Source organism: Ursus maritimus, unplaced genomic scaffold (assembly GCF_017311325.1).
Source record: "Ursus maritimus isolate PB19 unplaced genomic scaffold, ASM1731132v1 scaffold_3, whole genome shotgun sequence".
Lineage (NCBI taxonomy): Eukaryota > Metazoa > Chordata > Mammalia > Carnivora > Ursidae > Ursus > Ursus maritimus.
Window position 1 is genome coordinate 3,207,651 of NW_024425563.1, and position 19,185 is coordinate 3,226,835.

Sequence of the window (19,185 nt, forward strand, 5' to 3'; positions counted from 1 at the left end):
TTTTGACAGTGAAAGTCTCTCTGGGCTCCGACACAAGCTGGCATCGCGTGACGCCCACAGTCCACGCAGAGCAGCCCCTCAGCCCCACTCAGAGTCTGCTGCTAACAGTCAGTGTCTGGTATTCACTAACTTCACACTACTTTTTCTTTTTTCCCTGTAGAATAATCGCTCTTAACCAGGGGCGGCTCTGCCCCCCGGGGATGTCTGGCCATGTCTTCCCACAGTTCTAGTTGTCACACCTGCGGGGGGGGGGGGGGGGCGCCCGCCCGCCNNNGTCCAGGGGTGTGGCCCGCGTCCTACGAAGCACGAGGTCACTCTCAGCGCCGCATCAGCTGCCCTAGAACATCAGCAGGGCCGGGTGGAGAAAACCCTGCTTCAGCAAGAGGACATTCCGTTTCTCCTCTCTTGCCTTCTGGGAATCCGATTCACTGTGAGCGCTGGAGTTCATTTTCATTTTATGGTGCTGGATAGAAAAACCCTTAAGTGCCACCAATACACATCATACGTCCTTTGGCGAAATACACTATAAAAACATGATGGATTTGTTTGATAGCAGGCTAATTTGAAATGATTCTCCTCCGTTTTCCTGAGTACTTGACGTTGATGACGACTCCGGGTCTTGTGTGCCTAGATAATCCAGATGCACGGTGGTGCCGTGGACCCCACGTTCTCCAGCCGGTGCACACACCTCCTGTGCGAGAGTCAGGTCAGCAGTGCGTACGCGCAGGTGAGTGCGGTGGCCTCGGCTCTGACTGCGGCAGGGTCTGTCCCTTCTCGTGGGCCATCCAAGTGTTCTAGAGACATGTTTGGACAGGACTTTCTTCTGCCTCTGAAAGTGGGGAAGTACCTGCTTCGTCATTTCCATCAGTCTTTGGTGGGATAGGTCTGTTTGTGGCCTCCTGACTTTGAGCACGGGGAAAGTGAGGGCGACCCCAGGTAGTGTCACGGCAAGAACACGGTCCTTTTACTCAGTTCAAAGCAGTGCTGGCGGAATGGGGGGCGGAAGCAGGATTTCCCGCTATTGTGGGGCTGTGTACGCAGGGCTGGATCGAGCGGTTGTAACGCTCTGCGGGGCACAGGCTTTCTCCCGGCGTCACCTCGTCTGTCCCCTGAAGTCTCTTCTCTTCTCCTAACAATGCTGTTATTGGTAGACAGGCCGCTGTCGATAGGTATGTGATGCATGGCCTCCTAGAAACTCCTCTTAAACACTGGAACCATATACTGGATCCGCTTCCCAACTGAAAATGTGGAAATGCTCGTGAGGGCTTTTTTTCCTCCTCTGTGGTTAATTTTAGGTGGGCAGTTATATTTTTTTCAGAACTTCTTGTCCTTGGGGCCCTCTGTGTTCTTAAGGGAAATTTTTAAATTTTGATGATCATAAACCTCAGTCATTGCATGATCAGAGTATTTTCAAGGTTGTCCCAAACTGTTGCTTTTGTCCCGTCGCGGGCTGTTGGTGTGTAGGTAGTCCCATTCTTAGTTTTGTGACAATCGGCCTGCTTCGTCATTTGTCACTGTGGTAAACCAAGTGCTCAGTGGTATGCTGTCCCCACAGGGCTTCCGACGGAGGGGTCACTAGTTATGCAACCTGACCCCTTCGCATGTAGTCCTGCAGCTACACACACCCCAGCCCAGCAAGCCCATGATCTTATGTTTGGCAGGCGATCAGAGAAAGGAAGAGGTGTGTCACCGCGCACTGGCTGAACATGGTCCTGAAGAAGAAGAAGCTGGTGCCCCCTCACCGCGCCCTTCACTTCCCGGTGGCGTTCCCCCCAGGAGGAAAGCCCTGCTCTCAGCACGTAAGGGATATCCCTTTGCTTCGTCATCGTTCTCCTCCTTTGGCAAAGCGGTCCTGCCCTGCCTTCCCGTCTCCCCCGTGGGCCTCTGCGTCCCTGTCCCCATGTGCTCCCTCCGGCCCAGCTCGAAAGGGCCCGAGCAGTGCCAGTACCTCGTTTCCCTCATTTCCTGGGTCCCTTAGAACCATCACAGTTCCTTTCGTGGAGCAGAATTTAACCGATTCTCTCAAATTTCTGACACTATTTAAAATCCTAAAGTAAGCCAGGCATCTTGCACCAGAGTGGGCACTGCTGGCAGGAGTTTATCCGTAGCTCTAGGTTCTCTCACTCAGATAACCTCCAAATTGGGATCAGTGAGGGGAATGAAGAACTGGCCGATTAGTATTTACGTGCTTAATAAAGAAGCTTTGTTAAGGTGATCTGAGCAGTGTCCTGTTAACACAAGAAAGGTTTTCCCATATCTGGTGTCATGGTCGTTGCTCCCCGTCTGCTGGCGACGCATGGACCCTGCTGACCGTGAACAAGAGGCTGGTCTTGACGTCTGTAGGAGGACCGTTCCCGCCTCTGTGCAGGAACATGGTGAAGAGTGAAAATGCACGTGTGTAAAACAGGCACGGAGAAGCAGGGTTCACGGGTTAAACTGTTGCCGCGTCTGGGCCTTATTTGTTCTCTTTGTGCTTAGATTATTTCTGTGACTGGATTTGTCGACAGTGACAGAGACGACCTGAAGCTAATGGCTTACCTGGCAGGCGCCAAGTACACGGGCTACCTGTGCCGCAGCAACACGGTGCTCATCTGCAGAGAGTAAGTGCGCCCCGCTGGCCTCCACCCATACCCGGACCTCCGCCTCGCCCTGGGGTGGGGGTTTGAGAACCTGGGTCTGGTAGAAGAACGGCCGTGATGGGTTTGATGGGAGCAGAAGTTATCTATAGAACGTGGGGACGAAATTCGATTCACGAATGAGCTAAAGAGTTAATTAAGTTAGGTCCCGGGAATAAGGTGAACTTACTAAACTAGGGGACGCCCTGGTGACCCGGCGGGAGCTGGGACGGGCCCTGCATTTGCCAGCCGGGGGTTACTGCCAACCCTGCCGAGGTATCCCTGCTATTTCTATGGCACCATATTGAAAATAAATATAATTTTGAACAGTAGACAAGTCTAACATTTAATAAAATGTGTTTTCCCTCAAAAACAGACCGACTGGTTTAAAGTATGAGAAAGCCAAGGAGTGGCGGATACCCTGCGTGAATGCCCAGTGGCTCGGCGATATTCTGCTGGGGAACTTTGAGGCGCTGAGGCAGGTCCACTACGGCCGCTACACGGCCTTCAGTCTGCAGGAGCCATTTGCCCCGACCCCGCACTTGGTTTTAAATTTGCTGGGTAAGTAGAGTTTCACATGCCGGCCGACTGACCCATGCAAGGATCACATGTGCCTCCGTCACCTTGTATTTACCCGAGGCGCAGCGTGGCGTCAGCTTTCCTATCATTTCCTGTCTCCTTCCCACGCCCCTTCCTTCTGTCCACCCTGCACGGGGGCCTTGTTGGTTCCGTGTTCGCCATCTTAATAGACACTCACGGATGGAAGGGGTCCCCCATGCTGCTGCTGTCTTGTCTCTCCAGCCAGTGATGGCTTCTCTAAAAAGACCCCACACCATGACCCAGGTCCAGCTTTCTCTGCTTCAGTTGTGGGCAAGCACCCCGTCTCCTGCCCCTGCCCTTGTCGGGCCTCGGCTGACCTGCCGTGGGGTGGGCAGGCATGGGTGTGCCTGCTGCTGGCCTGCACAGACCCCTGCCCCCCAGGTCCGCTACAACACTAGCTGTGCTGCGTATGCTCGAGGACGGACACTCGAGAAAACGGTCATTCAGTCTGCTTTAGTACGCTCGCTTTTCAGAAAGCTCATTCAGTTTGATGACTTTCATCACAAGAGCGCTCTTCAGTTTAAGCCATCATCCCCCTCCCTGGGACATATGTCCCTGTCTGCTTTCAATTCTGAAATGAAAACCTTACGAAGACTCCTCATCCTTCCTTGGAGCATTCAGCCTGGCCGGCATGTGGGGGACACGCTGTGGTCCTTCACAGTGGCCTCCTGTTGCCACGGGTGGTGGTGGTTCCCAGACACGGTGGACGGCGGCCACAGTGGGGTGCGGGGCTGTGCGCTGCTGCTTGTCCTAGAGCCGCTCCCCTGGAGAAGGCTCGGAGCATTAGCCCCTGAGCATGACCCCGGCAGCAGCCTGCCGCGCTCCCCTGTCCTGGAGGGATTTTTAGCACAAGCATAGTTCTTTCGTGTGCCCTTGATAAATGTGCACAAAGCAGCCTACGTGTCTAAGGTTACCAGCCCCAGAAAAGGGTTTCACAAGCAAGCCTTTCCGCTGAAACCGTGTGTTGTCGTCAAAGTAACTTCTCTCTCTCTCTAGATGCTTGGAGAGTCCCGCTGAAGGTGTCGGCAGAGGTGCTGATGGTACGTCCAGGCTCTGGCCCGGTCGCGTGGACTGGCACTGTTGGGAATCACAGTAGATGTAGATGTGTATCTGTCAGTTAAAAGCTCTTGAATGTGTCTGCATAGCAGATGAGGGTGGTACGTTCTCACCCGTCATGAAATGTTCAGCACGCCCTGGGTCCTTCCCCCCTCAGTGGCGGTGGCGTCAGTCGTTGGTGCTTCTGTGCGGAGGAGCGCTGTCGGCTCCGAGAGCTGTGTGGCTGTGAAGGGGCGGAGGAGGAAGCAGGACGAGCGGGAGCCCTGAGAGCAACACCGGCAGCTCCGACTCGCTCCGGGCTGCAGAGGAGACGGGAAGGGGGCGCCTGGCCACGTTGGAGGGGGGAGTCTCTCTTTTGGTACTTGGCACAAGTTGGAATGCTGGTGATGGTCAGTTAGGAAACAAGGCTGGGCGGCCCTCGGGGCTGTCTGCACTCCCGTCGGTCAGGTATGACAGGACATGAATTGTGTCTTCTGGCTGTGTTTCTGTGACACATCTCAGTAAGGTCATCCTGTAGAACTTGTCTCCCGGTCACTGTCCCTGCTGATGCGCCTGCCGCTGTGAGGACAGCTGTGGTTTCCTTGGTGGTGGCAGCGTAAGTTAAAGGTTCAGGGTTACGTGCGTGTTCCCGTATGTGCTCTCCTGGGTTTTTCCGCGGAAGGACTGTGTGTGACGTGCACGGACGTTCAGCACACCCCTGAGCGTTGCGGAGGTGAGGGAGGCTGTGTGTCCGCCAACAGCTCACTGAGGGGCGTGCGCTCGTCGGCGTTACGAGGAGCACCTCAGCTGTGCTCTGACTCGCGAGCTCTGCGTGCTGTTTTCCACGTCTAACCTGGGAGCCGCTGATAATCGTCAGAGTCTGTTTCCTTTGTGCTGATGATAGCGTGGTCACGTGGGGGTTTTTCCCTTTGCTTCAGCTAGTAATTATGGTTTGAACAAAACACGACCAGCTCTGACGCATGGGCAAAAGCAGATACTCTCCTAATTCATTTCGATGAAAGCAGTGTTAACGGTGGCCTTCAGGACGAAGCTGGGGACGTGGTCATCAGGGAAGAGCCCTGCCAGACCCCAGGGGCCCAGACACTGCTCTCCCTGTGGCTCCGTGTCCGCAGTTACAGAGCTGCCCATTTACACGTTTCCGTCCCACTGCCTGTTCTCGCTGCTGCTGCTGTGTGGTGGTGTAGACACTTCAGGGTGCTTGCCGGCTCCTGAGAGCCGAGGGCTGACTCCTTGTCAAGGTGCCAGGGAGAGACAGTGAGCCTGGCCCCTGTCTGACGGGCGAGTAGGTTTCGGGCGTTTCCTGTACACCCGCGGACTTCTGTGTGGGTTGTCCACGTAACAGCGGCAGTATTTAGAAAATGGTAATAAACAGGAAGACGGAGAGGCTTCAGACAGTAAAACGTATGGTGTCCCTTTGAAAGCAGCTCTGGGAAAGCTGCCCTGCTCCCAGCAGTGCTGCTGCCTGTGCGGTGAGCCCTGCAAACCGCCCTAGCCAGAGCTCCTCCTTAGCAAGAGTCATTTTTTAGGGGATGTAACTGCAGTGAGGAGGTTTGCCAGATTCCAAACTGGGACATAAGACAACACATTTGAAGTGAAAACTGCCATGCAGTTTTGAAGGTGGAGGACGGCGTGTGCAGTGTGGAGTGGAGGGAGGGAGGACGTGGTTGTTGGAAGGTGGAGGATGGCCTGCGCGGCTCGGATTGGGGGTGGGGGGATGGGCACACCCTGAGGACCGGGAGGGTTTGGGGAGCCTGGAAGGCAGGCCGAGAGTTACACAGAGGTTCTCTGGAAAGCCCTCCTGCTCCCGGGCGGTGACTTCCTTGTCACTGTTCTGGGCAAATACTAGTTTCGATGCGGTGGGGAGCATGAATGTTGTAGGAGAGAGTTTGTTGGACGTAGGTTTCTTAGAAGCGCCTGTATTACTTGTGAGATTGATTTAAGTGATATTTTAATTACAGGGTGTGAGACTACCTCCCAAACTGAAACAGAATGAAGTCACCAACATCCAGCCTTCTTCCAAAAGAGCCAGGTAGGAATGACCCCCTACGTCAGCTGTGGTGGTTTTCATTTACAGGTGTGTTTTACAAACTGGTCACCATTGGGGAAATTTGTGAACATTTTCATAGTAAATAAGATTTGCTTATTGCTTCACAACTTCATTGCTGGACATAAAGGTGGATAGATAAGTATTTTTTTATTAAAGATTTTTTTAAGCAAAACCTCAGAACCTCAGTAAAGCGTAGCTGCTGTGGCAGAGCAGGTGGGAGCCTGGCTGGGCTGGCCGTGCTGCACCAGCGTGTGTGGGACTGTGCCCTCAGGGTGTGCCCTGTGGCCCAGATGGGCAGGGACCCAGACCCCTGTGGAAGGACCTGTGTGGTGGCACTGGAAAAAAGCCCGGGCACAGGTGGCTAGGGACCTGGTTGGCCAGTACAGTCGGTAACGAGTCCTGGCTGTCGTTCGATTAGTAAGGCACAGCACATACAGGATGAACTAGGGAGCTCTCTGCTTCATCCGTGGGCCTGGAAAAGCCGTTATTTTCAAGCTGGACGTGGTGAACCACAGTTGACCTGCTTGGGCTGTCCTCTGCAGTCACCAGCTTCTCCTCGTCTCTCCCCTGCCCTGCATCCTCCCTGTTCTGCCCCCACATCACAGTCTGTGAGTGAGTGAGTTATGGAAGTATGCAGTAACATCCGTAATATGTGATTATTTATATATAACATTTTTTGAGATCGTGAGCAGTGTCGGGGCGGGGGGGAGGGCAGAGGGAGAGAGAGAATCTCAAGCAGACTCCACGCCCAGTGCAGAGCCAGTGCAGGGCTCGATCTCACGGCCCTGAGATCAAGACCTGAGCCGAAGTCAAGAATTGCATGCTTGACTGAGCCACCCAGCACCCCTGTGATTATTTTTAAGATGGCCATCAAAATGCCATAAATAAACCTTAAAAAACAATTTTACCTAGACAGTCTCAAATGTAAGCTAAAAGTGGAATTTGAAAATTTTAAGGGTATGTAAAAGACTGATTAATTTAAAAGGTGTGCTTAAGTCTGATAGCTTGTTTTGAGCCTCTGGTGTAAGACAGGGCAGGGGGGCAAAGGGCCTGCGAGAGGCTGCAGCTCCCAGGACACCCCCCTCAGTGACTGACACGGACCCAGAACAGGCCCGTTAGCAACAGTTATCCTGGCAGAATCAGCAAGATGGGGGAGTCCGGCCAAAGTGTCTGCCCTCTTTTTAAAGCTGTTGAAAACATTCATAATTGGGAGGGGGAGGGTATCGATGGGTTACTTTCCTTGGGGGTGCCATGCACAGTCTTTTGGGGGAGACTGTGTAAGAGGTGGGAAAGAAAGGACAGGTACCTCACATTCTCCTTGACGGAAAAAACCCCACACAGTTAAAGCTCCGAACAGTTGTTAAAACTACTAAAATCCCTTGCTTGCTAAAGGATGTTTTTATTTTAAGTAAACAAAGTCACCTTTGTGTTTTGTGCATTTATTTTGTAGAATCGAAGATATACCCCCTCCCACTAAGAAGTTAACGCCAGAATTGACCCCTTTTGTGCTTTTCACTGGGTTTGAGCCTGTCCAGGTGCAACAGTATATCAAGGTAAAATTATACTTTCTATAAGGATATTTTGCTGTGCCTTTCTATAGAGATTTGCTTTAGGGTAGCAGTTTATTAAAAGAACATTTAATCAGGAATAGGCTAATAGTCTTAATAGCATATACTTATAAAGTAGTAGTTTTTATACTAACAAGTAGTCATTAAATTGTTAATGATTTTTCACCTCGTTCTGTGTTTTTTTATATTTAGTTTTATACACTTGCAGTCTTAGTATGACTGTGGTGATTAGACCAAGACACGTTCTCCTAGCCACGTGCACATGAGCAAGTCTGCTCAAAGGCCAGTGTTCTAGAAACCCCCAGCCTTGGGGGTGCGCCTGCCACTCTGTGTCTCCCATTGGAGCCGCAGGCCGCCTGGGGGGCTCGGGGGGAGTTGTGTATGTGTGTACTTGGATAGGAAGTTGGGGACACGACCTCAAATACACGTTCTGGAATAACAGCTTCCTGTTGCTGGGGGGTGGGGGGTGGTGAAAACTTCACCCGTATTATGTTGGATTCCTACATTGTGCTTTTCATCGTTTTTAAGGAAAAGAAACGGTTACAAATGCTATTCTGAGTTTAGTACAATTTTTTTACATTTATGAGTGTAGTCACTGAGGTCTTTTTCATATGTTCACGTCTTCTCAGCCATGTCTTTGCTGGGATTCTTGGAAACCAGAGACTGTAGGTCACTGCTTCACTACCCCGCTTCAGCAACAAGTCTGAGATGTGCTGCCTGGTTCTCGGGGACTCATTTGTAGGGATGTGGTGTCTGCGGACGTGACGACGGACGTGTGCACCGTCTGCGCCGTCCCGGGGCCCGCAGAGCCCGCGCTCACCTCTGCTCTGTGCTCCTCCTGGCAGAAGCTCTACATTCTCGGGGGCGAGGTCGCCGAGTCCGCGCAGAAGTGCACACATCTCATCGCCAGCAAAGTGACACGCACGGTGAAGTTCCTGACGGCCATCTCGGTGGTGAGGCACATCGTGACACCGGAGTGGCTGGAGGAGTGTTTCAAGTGTCAGAAGTTTGTCGGTACGTGCTGGCTTCACTACCTGAGTGTTTCATGCTGAGAGCAGACCTTTTGTTCCCTTGAGTTTGTCCATTTTCATCCCAACAAACCTCTAGTTTGCGGTTTTACTCCTGGCAGCTCCCCAGGAGTAAAATACCTAACTTTCTTCCGTGTCCCAGCGGTCAGGTGACATGTTTGCGTTGTACGTGAAGTAGAAGGGTTTTGGTCACTCGGACAGTGTTCGGGGAAGACGAGCTCTCTGCCACTGCTCTGTTGTTTGCTGACCAGGTTTTGTTTGGAAAGTGGCTGTAGAATGCCATTCTCACGCACAGTGGCGTCCAGGACTGTGCTGGCCCTGGCCCGGTTCTGAATGCGGGCTCTGTCCGGAGGGATGGGTGTGTGCCTCCCCTCGCCCGCCTCCCGTCCTTCAGAGCACCAAGTGGGAGTTCCTTCTAGGTAGTCAGGAGAGCTTTGCTCGCCAGTGTGCCCGAGTGTTTTTAGAACCGTGCTACACACAGAGTGAACATAAATTTCAAACAATTTCTCCACGAAGCTGTAGGGTCCACATTGATTTGCGTCTTTGTTCGCGTAAGGAGCGGTGGTGGTGTCCTCCGTGTGCGGGCCTTCCCAGCCCACTGTGACCCCCACACGCACATCCTCAGCCCTCACCTGGCCCCTGGTCTGGGCGGAGCGGGAGAAGAGGAGCTTGGCCCCGTGGCAGGCATCTCCACAGTCTGTTTGGTTTCTTGTTTTTGGTCTTTAAGCCCCAGCACAGTGGTGCTAAGACTTAACTCCCTTGTGTCGTGTCCCCCCCCCCCCCCCCCCCCCCCGCCCTCGTGGCAGTGACAGCAGTTAGGGCGCACACGCACACACTCGTGTTTCTCTGCCAGCCACGTGCCCTGGGTGCTGCTCCCTCCTTGCTCCTGCCCCTGGAGCAGAGGGGTACCAACCCACCAGACCCTCAGAGACCACCCTGGCGCCCCTGGGCCTCGCGCTCTTCTGACCCACGAAATTAGCCGTAGTTGTCCCTAACAGGGACAAGTGCTCGTTAATGCTAAATTGAAGCATTTCAGATCCATGGTCTTTTCTCGGCCACTGGTATTTAAACCTAATTCAGTCTTTAGTGTAACACAATTAATAAAAAGCATATATATTTTAAAGTTCATGTGGTGTAATATACAGATGAGAAATTAGGGTTGTTATTTACAGCAAAGCTAGAACCAGACGTAAAATTCCGTGATTCTTAAGGAAAGAATCCTTTATGTGAAGACCAACAATAATGAAAAAAATTAAATTCTCAACGGTAATAATGTAGCCGATTCCTGTTATTCGCGGTAATCCTGTTCTGCAGAGCAGCCGCAGACCCCAAATTCGTGAATATGGGGCCGTCGAGGCCAGAGGAAGCTCACGGCTGGGTTCCTGTTAGGCCCAGTCACATTTTCATCAGCTGACCAGTACCTACCCCGGCAGGCTCTGTAAATCCTTGCTGGACGTGCCTCTGTTGAAAGACGCTGCTAATACCTGTTCTTGGCTCCTTCCCCTGGCGACCTGGCCAGCCGAGCTGTAACCGAGCCGTCCTAGCTCGTGCTTTGTCCGCACAGTCTCTTCCCTTGGTGGCCCCGCGGCACCCACCGGGGCCTTCGTGACTACAGACTCATCAACAAAAAGCATGAAAATGTGAACAAATTAACACTAAGTACACGCCAGGAAGGAAACGGCTTCATGGTGAGGGCGCTGCCTTCTGGGATCGGGCACATGGCCGCTCAGGTTTGTCCCTGCGGCGCGCGTCTCTGCAGGTGGCTGCAGAAACACCAGCAGTACTGACTTGGGGTTACAAATAACGAGGATAACTGTATTAATGCTTAGAAAATTTTTCAATTGAAATAAATTTTCTTTGTCCTTAAAAGATATTGAAATACAAAACCTAATGATGTAAGCAAAGGAGAAAAGTTGTAGGAACAACCCCCATAAACTTACAGGTTAGCTCCCAATTTTGTAGACGAGTTATAAAATTGAGAATGTGACAGTCTTCCTACATGGAATTTGAGTTGCTTAATTTATCAACTTCCCCAGTTTGTGAAGCATGATTCTTTGATCTGTTGATAAAGTTGACAGCAGTTCCTACTTCACGAAGTTTTGACTGGTTTTCACTGGTGTGGCGTAGCTGTCGATCTCTGAGGGTGAGAAGGTGGCTTAGTCACATTATAAACATTTAATAGTAAATATTCAGAGATTTCAGATTTGGTTCCCTAAATATCAGGATCTAGGAGAATTTTTCCGGGTTACAGTGATTGCCTTTTCTGGGTGTCATGTAGTCGGGATCACAGCAGTGCGTGCCTTTCCAGAGCGGCTTCTCCTTGAGAGGCGTCTCCGTTTCCTCCCTGTCTTTCCGTGGCTTCGTAGCTCGTGTCTTTGTGGCGCTGAGCCTGGGCCGCAGTTTGTCTGCTCACCAGCCGAAGGAAGGGCATCTTCCCTGCTTCTAAGGGTTGACCGCTGTGAGTACAGCCACTGTCGTCACTCCTGTACAGCTTTTGTGTGGCTGTGTTTTCACCTCCTTGGAGTCAGTACCAAGGGCTGGGATTGCTGGATCACGTGGTAAAAGTATGTTTAGTTTGGTAAGAAACCACGGAGCCATCTTCCAAGTTAGCCACACCATCCTGCGCTCCTGCCGGCAGCGAAGCACAGTTCCCACTGCTCCACATCCTTGCTTGCGTTTGCTGTTGTCCGTGTTTTGAGTTTCCACCATTTTAATAGTTGTGTAGTGGTCATCTCATTTTTGTTTTAACTTACAGTTCGATAATGACGTAGATCACGGAGCATCTTTTCATGTGCATATTTGCCACCTCTGTATCTTCTCTGGTGACATGTCCAGAGTTTTTGCCCATTTTCTAAATTGGGTTGTTTTCTTATTGTTGAATCTTAAGAGTTCTTTGTACATTTGGACAGCAGTCCTGAATCAGTTGGTGTCTTTTCCAACTATTTTCTCCCAGCCTGTGGCTTGTCTTCTCCTTATGTTGACATTGTTTTCCCAGAACACAACTTTTTAATTTTAATGAAGTCCAGCTTGTGTCTCAGGTCATCGCCATATTCGGGGTCCTCTAGACTTCCTCCTGTGTTCTAGGAGTTTTGTAGTTTTATACTTAGGTCTGTGATCCGTTTTTATTTTTGTAAAGGATGTAGAGTCTGTGTCTAGGTTCAGTTCTTGCATGTGGACGTCCAGTTGTTGGAGAGATGATCTTTGCTCCGGCATCTGGTCTTCTGCTCCTTTGTTAAAGGCCAGTTTATGTTGTGGATGCGGGTCTGTTTCTGGGCTCGCTCTTGCCAGTGCCGCGCGGTCTTGATTCCCGGAGCGTCCAGGCGAGCTTGGAAGTCGGGCTTGTTCTTGTCCTTTGGCGTTGAGTCGGCTGCCCTGGGTCTTTCGCCCTCCATATCAGCTTCAGGATCAGTTTTTTGGTATATGCGTATCTTTTTTTTTTTTTAAAGATTTAGAGAGAGAGAGAGAACATGAGCAGGGACAAGGGTAGAGGGAGAAGTAGATCCCCTGCTGAGCAAGGAGCCGGAGGTGGGGCTCGATCCCGGGATCATGACCTGAGCTGAAGGCAGATGCTTCATCAACTGAGCCAGCCAGGCGCCCCAAATCATTTATTTTTAGTACATACTTAAAGATACTTTGGCCAAAAGTTGATACTTTGGCCAAAAGTTGACACTTTGGGATTATTTTCTAAATTTATTGACCTTACTTGGGTGATTTGCAGTAATTAGTGTCTGAATTTTTGCTTTCAGAGTCATTTCTTTCTTTTACCCATCTTTTAACATTTTATCGATTTTTATTTTATTTATTTATTTTTTTTAAAGATTTTATTTATTTATTCGACAGAGATAGAGACAGCCAGCGAGAGAGGGAACACAAGCAGGGGGAGTGGGAGAGGAAGAAGCAGGCTCATAGCAGAGGAGCCTGATGTGGGGCTCGATCCCAGAACGCCGGGATCACGCCCTGAGCCGAAGGCAGACGCTTAACCGCTGTGCCACCCAGGCGCCCCAACATTTTATCGATTTTTAAATATATTCAGCTTGTGACTGACTTAAAAAAAATCTTTTTACCAAACAGTTGCAGCAAGTATAGTAAAATTGCTGCTTTTTTCTGAACCATGAAAGGGTGTGTTGCCAAAGTGATGCGCCGTCCTCCCCGAACACCTTGCTGTGTGTTACCTGCGCGAGAGGCCATTCTGCCGCATGGCCACAGTACGACCCTCAGAGTCCGGTCCATGGCCACGGTCTCATCCTCGGTTGGCTCTGCCTAGCTGTCCCAGAGAGGGTCCGGGTCAGAATCGTACACAGGGTCGCCACGTCGCCTCAGTGTTCCCTGGTCACGTCAGTTGGTTAGTTGATAGAATGTCCCTCTGTCTGGGTGTACCTGCTGCTTCCCCGAGTGCATGGCCTCCCCGCTCGGGGCCAGGTCCTTGCTGCGCTTCTGCCGGACTTGTGCTGTTCTGTCTTGTGACTCATGGGTCCCTGTGATCCCTGGGAGCAGGTGACATCTGATGGCTGCCTCTGTGCAATGTGTCATTCGTGGGGAAGTACGCTGAAATTGTGCCAGTATTACTGTTCCTTTGATTCAATATTTCCTCGTATGGACTCCTTTTTAAAATTTTATTCCGTGGGTTGTTACCGTGCTGTCCTTTATGTCCAGTGATAGCCACCCCAGCTGGCTTCACGGTCCCGCAGTCTGTCCCCTTGGTCTTTGAGCACTTCCTGGCCTTTGGCACAAGAAAGTTCTAAGCTCGTGTTAGGCTTTCCTGCCTTGCATTGGTGTTTCTTTGGGGATTTATTTATTTGAAGCGAGAGAGCGAGCAGAGCCGCGTGTGGCACCTCCTGGGCAGTGGGGCTGGCGGGGCGCTGCTGTTCCCCTGGCGTCTCTGTCCGAAGCCCCGGCTGCTGCCTGGGACACCTCACCAGGTGCCGAGAAGGCACAGCAGCCGCCGTGGGTGCCCTAGAAACGTACATCTCAGATATTTCATGTGCGACTGTACTGTGTGTTCGTTTTTTATTTCTCCGATTTCCAGACATTCTTTTTCCACCTAAAACAGCGTAGCAGCTTTATCTGACTGACCTGCTGATCCTGTATTTTTAGCAGTTGTTAATAACTTGTCTCTTTACTGATCCGATTGCTCTTGCCCAGCGAAGAATGGTTTTTACGTGGTTAAAGCCTCATTGCTTTATGGAAAGGGTATTTGGCAGAAGCCGTGTGGCCTGCAAGTCCTGATGTGCGTCAGCCCCACTCCAGACTTGCCTGTGCCGCACTTTTGGGGACCGTGTCATCAGGTTAGAGCGCTCTGTGTTACGCTACCTGGTTATTATGATGAAATGAGGAAGAAGTGCATTTCTGAGCATGAGACATGTAGAAGAAGGTTCAAACATTTTGTGGTCTTTGATTTTTGGTAAACTGGACATCTCTTAAAATGTTACCATGAGAACTCTGAAAAGCAATTCTCCTAAGTCTCCAAGATTTGGTGAAAGTATTCTTTAAGTTGCTCTCCACTTTCATATATTTAAAAGGAATCTGTTCGATGTATCCAGTTTAATGGATTATCAGCTCCTAGAGTCTAATGAGATGTGTGGTCATCACAGACACGCTGGATGTGATGCTGGTCCTGAGCTGGTCGCTCTGGGACTGGGGTTCTCCACCCAGGATCTGTGAGCTCCCTGAAACAGCGAAATGGTGGCGGGGGTGCAGAGGGTCCCCGGCTCTCAGACCATTTGTTTTCAAGAGCGTATGATCTCAGAAGGTTAAGATATGCTGTGGAGAAGGAAGTCTGTCTTTCATCTTGTCTGGCTGTTTTCAGGGGAGAGTGAATGACACAGCATAGCTGAGATTTCAGTATTCAGTGGTTTCCCAGGGAAGTGTGAGCCGCGAGCGACATGCCCCTGACCTGCTGCGGGGAGACCTCCGGGGCGGATCCTGCGAGTCTGCACTTCTCTGAGTGGGCGGCTCTGTTTTCCAGATGAGCAGAACTACCTCCTCCGAGACGCTGAGGCCGAGGTGCTGTTCTCTTTCAGTCTGGAAGAGTCCCTGAAAAGGGCGCACGCCTCCCCACTCTTCAAGGTAAAGGGTCGTCAGCGTCCCCACGGATGCCCCCGGTGGCACAGTCGGAGGGGACAGTACTGAGTGGGTGGCACACTCCCAGCGCCGGGAGGCTGGTCTTCCTCCCGGGATGTGTTTCTGGAGGCCTCCGCCGGGGAGGCCCAGCGTGCCTCCGGAGCACGGCTCTTCACGGAGCTGTTGGCGACACGCACGACAGAGCTCCGGGGTGTGGAGAGCGTATTTATGAATACTCTAATTGGCGAGAGACATTTAGGTTGAGTTTTCTGCTTTTCACCAATCTTTTCTACTTCCCACTCTTGTCATTAAGTGCGTACTCAGCTGGAGAGTACGGATTCTTGGGAAAATAGTAAAGACAGAAGGTTTTTAAATACGTTTGAGAAGATACAATAGCTGGTAAACATTGTTTTGGTATTGGTCTGTTTTTACCCTTCCCAGGGAGCCGGCTCAGGAATGAGAATGTTAGGACGTAGCTTACCTAAAATAGTCTGAGTTTCTAAATGCTCTGTTTCTGCGAGTGGTTTAAAACACAGTAGCATTTGTGGTGCAGTTCGGAGCACGGGCGTTCGCCCTCGGGATCGTCTCCCGGTCGGAGCCCAGAGAACGCACAGGTCTCGAAGAGGGGTCATGCCGGTGCTCGCTGACCCAACACAATCCTTCGTGTGTCTTAGGGACAGACGTTCCAGTTACTTTGACTCATCACAGGTCTTACCTGACAGAGGAAGATGCTTTAGTTAGTTCATCTTGACACCCTGGCTTCCTCCAGGCCCGCTTCACGCTGGGGACCTGCCGGGGCTTCTGCAAACACCGCGGTAGAATTCATGAGAAATTACATGCCCTAAAAATTCAGAGCAGTTATATTTTTATTTTTAGGCAAAATATTTTTATATCACACCTGGAATCTGCCCAAGTCTCTCAACCATGAAGGCGATCGTGGAGTGTGCAGGAGGACGAGTGCTGTCCAAACAGCCGTCTTTCCGGAAACTCGTGGAGCACAAGCAAAATAAGGTGGATAGAAGGAAGAGAGCTGCTGATTCGTCACTGTGCCAGATGAGATTCCTTGTTCAGTAACCGATAAACTCATTTTCTTTTCCTTAGAGTTTGTCAGAAATAATTTTAATATCCTGTGAAAATGACCTCCACTTATGTCGAGAATATTTTGCCAGAGGAATAGGTGAGGCTCGCTGCTCTCACGGCTCTAGCTCGGAGCGCGGGGACGCAGCAGCAGCTCACCGCCACAACGCTTATCTCGTTCTTCCAGATGTGCACAACGCGGAGTTCGTTCTGACCGGAGTGCTCACACAGACACTGGACTATGAGTCATATCCTTTGGGAAAGCAGCTCCGCACGGCTGTCGGAACCGTACGTATATGCGTATGTGCCAGTTAGTGGGAGAAGGCCTGGTGAGTTTCTGCAGACGCCGTGCTATAAGCGTTTTCTGTAAAGAGTACCTGTAAATGCCTATTCTGTACTCCTCTTACTTTCAGAAAGAAGAACCGCTTTAAAAGTTACGTGGGTCTCCTCTCAGGGGCCTTTTTTCTGTCTAGAGACAGAAGGGAGACAGAGTAGTTTTGCCCCGGGAGGATGGGTCAGAGCCGCAGGGGGGACTTACCGGGGGGCGGGGCTCCCGGACTGTCAGCCTGTGCGTGATCAGCCACGACTGGGGCTCTGACCGCAGAGCAGACTCCCTCGGTGGTTCCGCACAACATGCGTGCCAGGTCCCGCCAGCGCGGAGTCGGGGGCACTCGGGCCTTTGTGAAGCTCCCTGGGATCGGGGTGTGCAGCAGGATTGACTGGTTTAAATGAGAAAGAAAAATGCCATCAGGGTACTTAACTAGCTTTGGCACCTTGTATGGGATGTGTGTGTGCATCGTGCTTGAAATGTTTTTTCCTCAACAAGCCTACATATAAATTTAACTGATGGCATCTACACTGCGACTGGAGCCCTGGGACGACGTCTGGCTGCGCCCGCTGTCGCCAGAACGGGCCACGTGCCCCTTCAGATGCCCGTGTTTTCCAGCTGCTTTAGGAGACAGGCATTTTAAAGCAGGAGAACAAATATAATAAATATATTGCATCTTATTAAGATGTGTAATTTTATTCTGAGGAAACATAAATTATGTTTTGTATTATATGAATTTATGAGCCCACATTAGGTTTTATGATTCATTTGCCAAGTTTTTAAATGTTTTCACAACACTGTTAACAGAACTTCGGCTACAAATAAAATGGTGTAAATAAAGACCTTGCTATCTCTAAATTATGGACGTTAAAGATTTGAAATGTTTTGTACTTTATTTTTATTTCTTATACTCTTTTCTTTTATATTGATATCTTGGCCACATTTTCAATAAATGTACTTTTGAACTTAGAATTGAGTGATCCTTTATTCTGTATTTTTTGCATAATTTATATGACTTACATCAAACTGGATCACATTTTAATTTCAAGACAAAATAATAGAATTTCTGGAAGGCACCCATCCTCTGCCAGTGTAATAACTCCCAAGCAGAGGGACGGCACCCACCGGTCAGAACCTTGGAGACCACGCGCCCCGATGCTTCCCGTTGGACCGAACCGTCGGCCGTCTTTGCGGGTCAGGAACTGACGTTTACCGCGCAGCACGTGTAGTGTGTCCATGTAGTTAAGAGCAGTACCGTCGCGGACGTCCGGAGCTGCTCTCGCTGTGCTCACCGGGTGGCTTCCCCAGAAACAGTAGTGACCCACTCGATCGTTCCTTAACCGCACATCCCCTCAGCCCAAGTCCTGAAGGAGCCGAATTCCAGGTCAGAGGGATTCTCCCCTCCTGTGGGGCTTGGACGACGGTCACACACTCAGGACGTTGCTTCTTCAGGCGCTCCTCCCCGCTCTGCTGGGGTTTCTCCAGGTGGAGAGATCACACGCCTCACAGGTGCAGGCTCAGGGTCCTCAAGTTCTTCTGCCCAACCCTCGCCCTTCTGTGGGGTCTCCCGGTGAGCCGCCCCCTCACCGAGCGGGCGCACCTCAGGCTCACCCGCGTGACCTAGCATATCGGCTGCCGGAAGTATTTATCTTGAGCTCTGTTAGGGTACGCCCTAAGAGCGACTGTTTCCAGATGTGCTATATTCTGGCATTTACCTGTTTTAACAAACTACCTCAAAATGTGCCTGCTTTGAAACTAATGATTTTGTACCTAAGCAAACAGAAGTACTTACCTGCAGAACTGACCGGAAGTTCCCTCTCACGTACCACAGATGGAATTAGTGTTGCCATGAAATACCTTGGGTTCTGCAAAATCCTGCAAAGGAAGAAGAGTTTCATAATTGAAAACACAGTTTTGTTTGCAAAGTATCGAGAAGGCTGCCCTACCACTCGCACCCTTGAAGGAAAGTGACGGTGCGGACGGAAAAGCAGGCCTTCTGTGCAGAGCGCCACGCACCTGTCAGTCTTCAGTGGAGACGGCGTTTGTTTAACCAACATGCAAGAATGACTGATTTGATTAACCTTTCAATTAGTGGGTTTTTTTTTTTTTTTTCAAAAGCTGCCAAGAAATAATCCTTAAACACTCCAGGAGCTGTCTGCAGCCAACTGGCTCGCCCAGCTGCTGAGCACGGATTTGGTGGCTCGGAGAGTTTCGTACGAACATAGAAGAATAGAGATTTCAAGTAAATGCTTCTTACAGAAGTTGATTTAAAAAGTTATTTTCTCCTAAGAAAAGGAAGTCTACTCCTGTTATTTTGTCTGCTCAAGGTTGTGTAACAGAAATAGGACCTACATATGCAATGTAAAAATTCCTAACAGCCACAGTAAAAAAGTTTAAATTTTAAATTTTTATAATTTCATTTAACACCGTGTATCTAAAATATTGTTCCCACTACAGGTCATCAATATTTTACAAAATTATTGCGATAGTGAGGTTTTTTTGGTGCAGTTTTTAAAATCTACTGTGTATTTTATTTACACTTAGTGCACATCTCAATTCTGACAAGTTTTCAGTGGAAATATTTCATCTGTATTTAGATTTCATACCACTTACAGTTTAAATAAAAAGATTTACATGCCCAAGTTATTCGAAGCATGAGTGTTTTCCAGTAACAAAATTAGTGTTAAGATGAGAAGTGCAGCCCCTCACCTGTACGAGTGTGTTTCTCCGTGGTGACCAGGCGTCACTGCTATGTTGACGGCCGTCTGCACGGGCTGCTGGGACGCATGAGTGCCGGGGGGGGGGG

At 50.3% G+C, this 19,185-nt stretch overlaps 1 protein-coding gene across 1 annotated transcript in view; it reads left to right on the forward strand.

Annotated features, from left to right (window-relative positions):
* The window catches only part of PAXIP1 (PAX interacting protein 1), a 49,602-nt gene extending 32,257 nt beyond the window's left edge, over window positions 1-17,345 (forward strand). The window contains exons 9-21 of the mRNA XM_040643763.1: window positions 632-727; window positions 1,662-1,799; window positions 2,479-2,600; window positions 2,992-3,176; window positions 4,212-4,255; window positions 6,230-6,300; window positions 7,769-7,871; window positions 8,732-8,900; window positions 14,880-14,980; window positions 15,851-15,985; window positions 16,076-16,151; window positions 16,239-16,299; window positions 16,883-17,345. Of these exons, the coding sequence (XP_040499697.1) occupies window positions 632-727; window positions 1,662-1,799; window positions 2,479-2,600; window positions 2,992-3,176; window positions 4,212-4,255; window positions 6,230-6,300; window positions 7,769-7,871; window positions 8,732-8,900; window positions 14,880-14,980; window positions 15,851-15,985; window positions 16,076-16,151; window positions 16,239-16,299; window positions 16,883-16,898 (1,317 nt within the window). The 3' untranslated portion in view covers window positions 16,899-17,345. The remainder of the gene's footprint in view (window positions 1-631; window positions 728-1,661; window positions 1,800-2,478; window positions 2,601-2,991; window positions 3,177-4,211; window positions 4,256-6,229; window positions 6,301-7,768; window positions 7,872-8,731; window positions 8,901-14,879; window positions 14,981-15,850; window positions 15,986-16,075; window positions 16,152-16,238; window positions 16,300-16,882) is intronic.
* The last annotated feature ends 1,840 nt before the right edge of the window (window positions 17,346-19,185 follow it).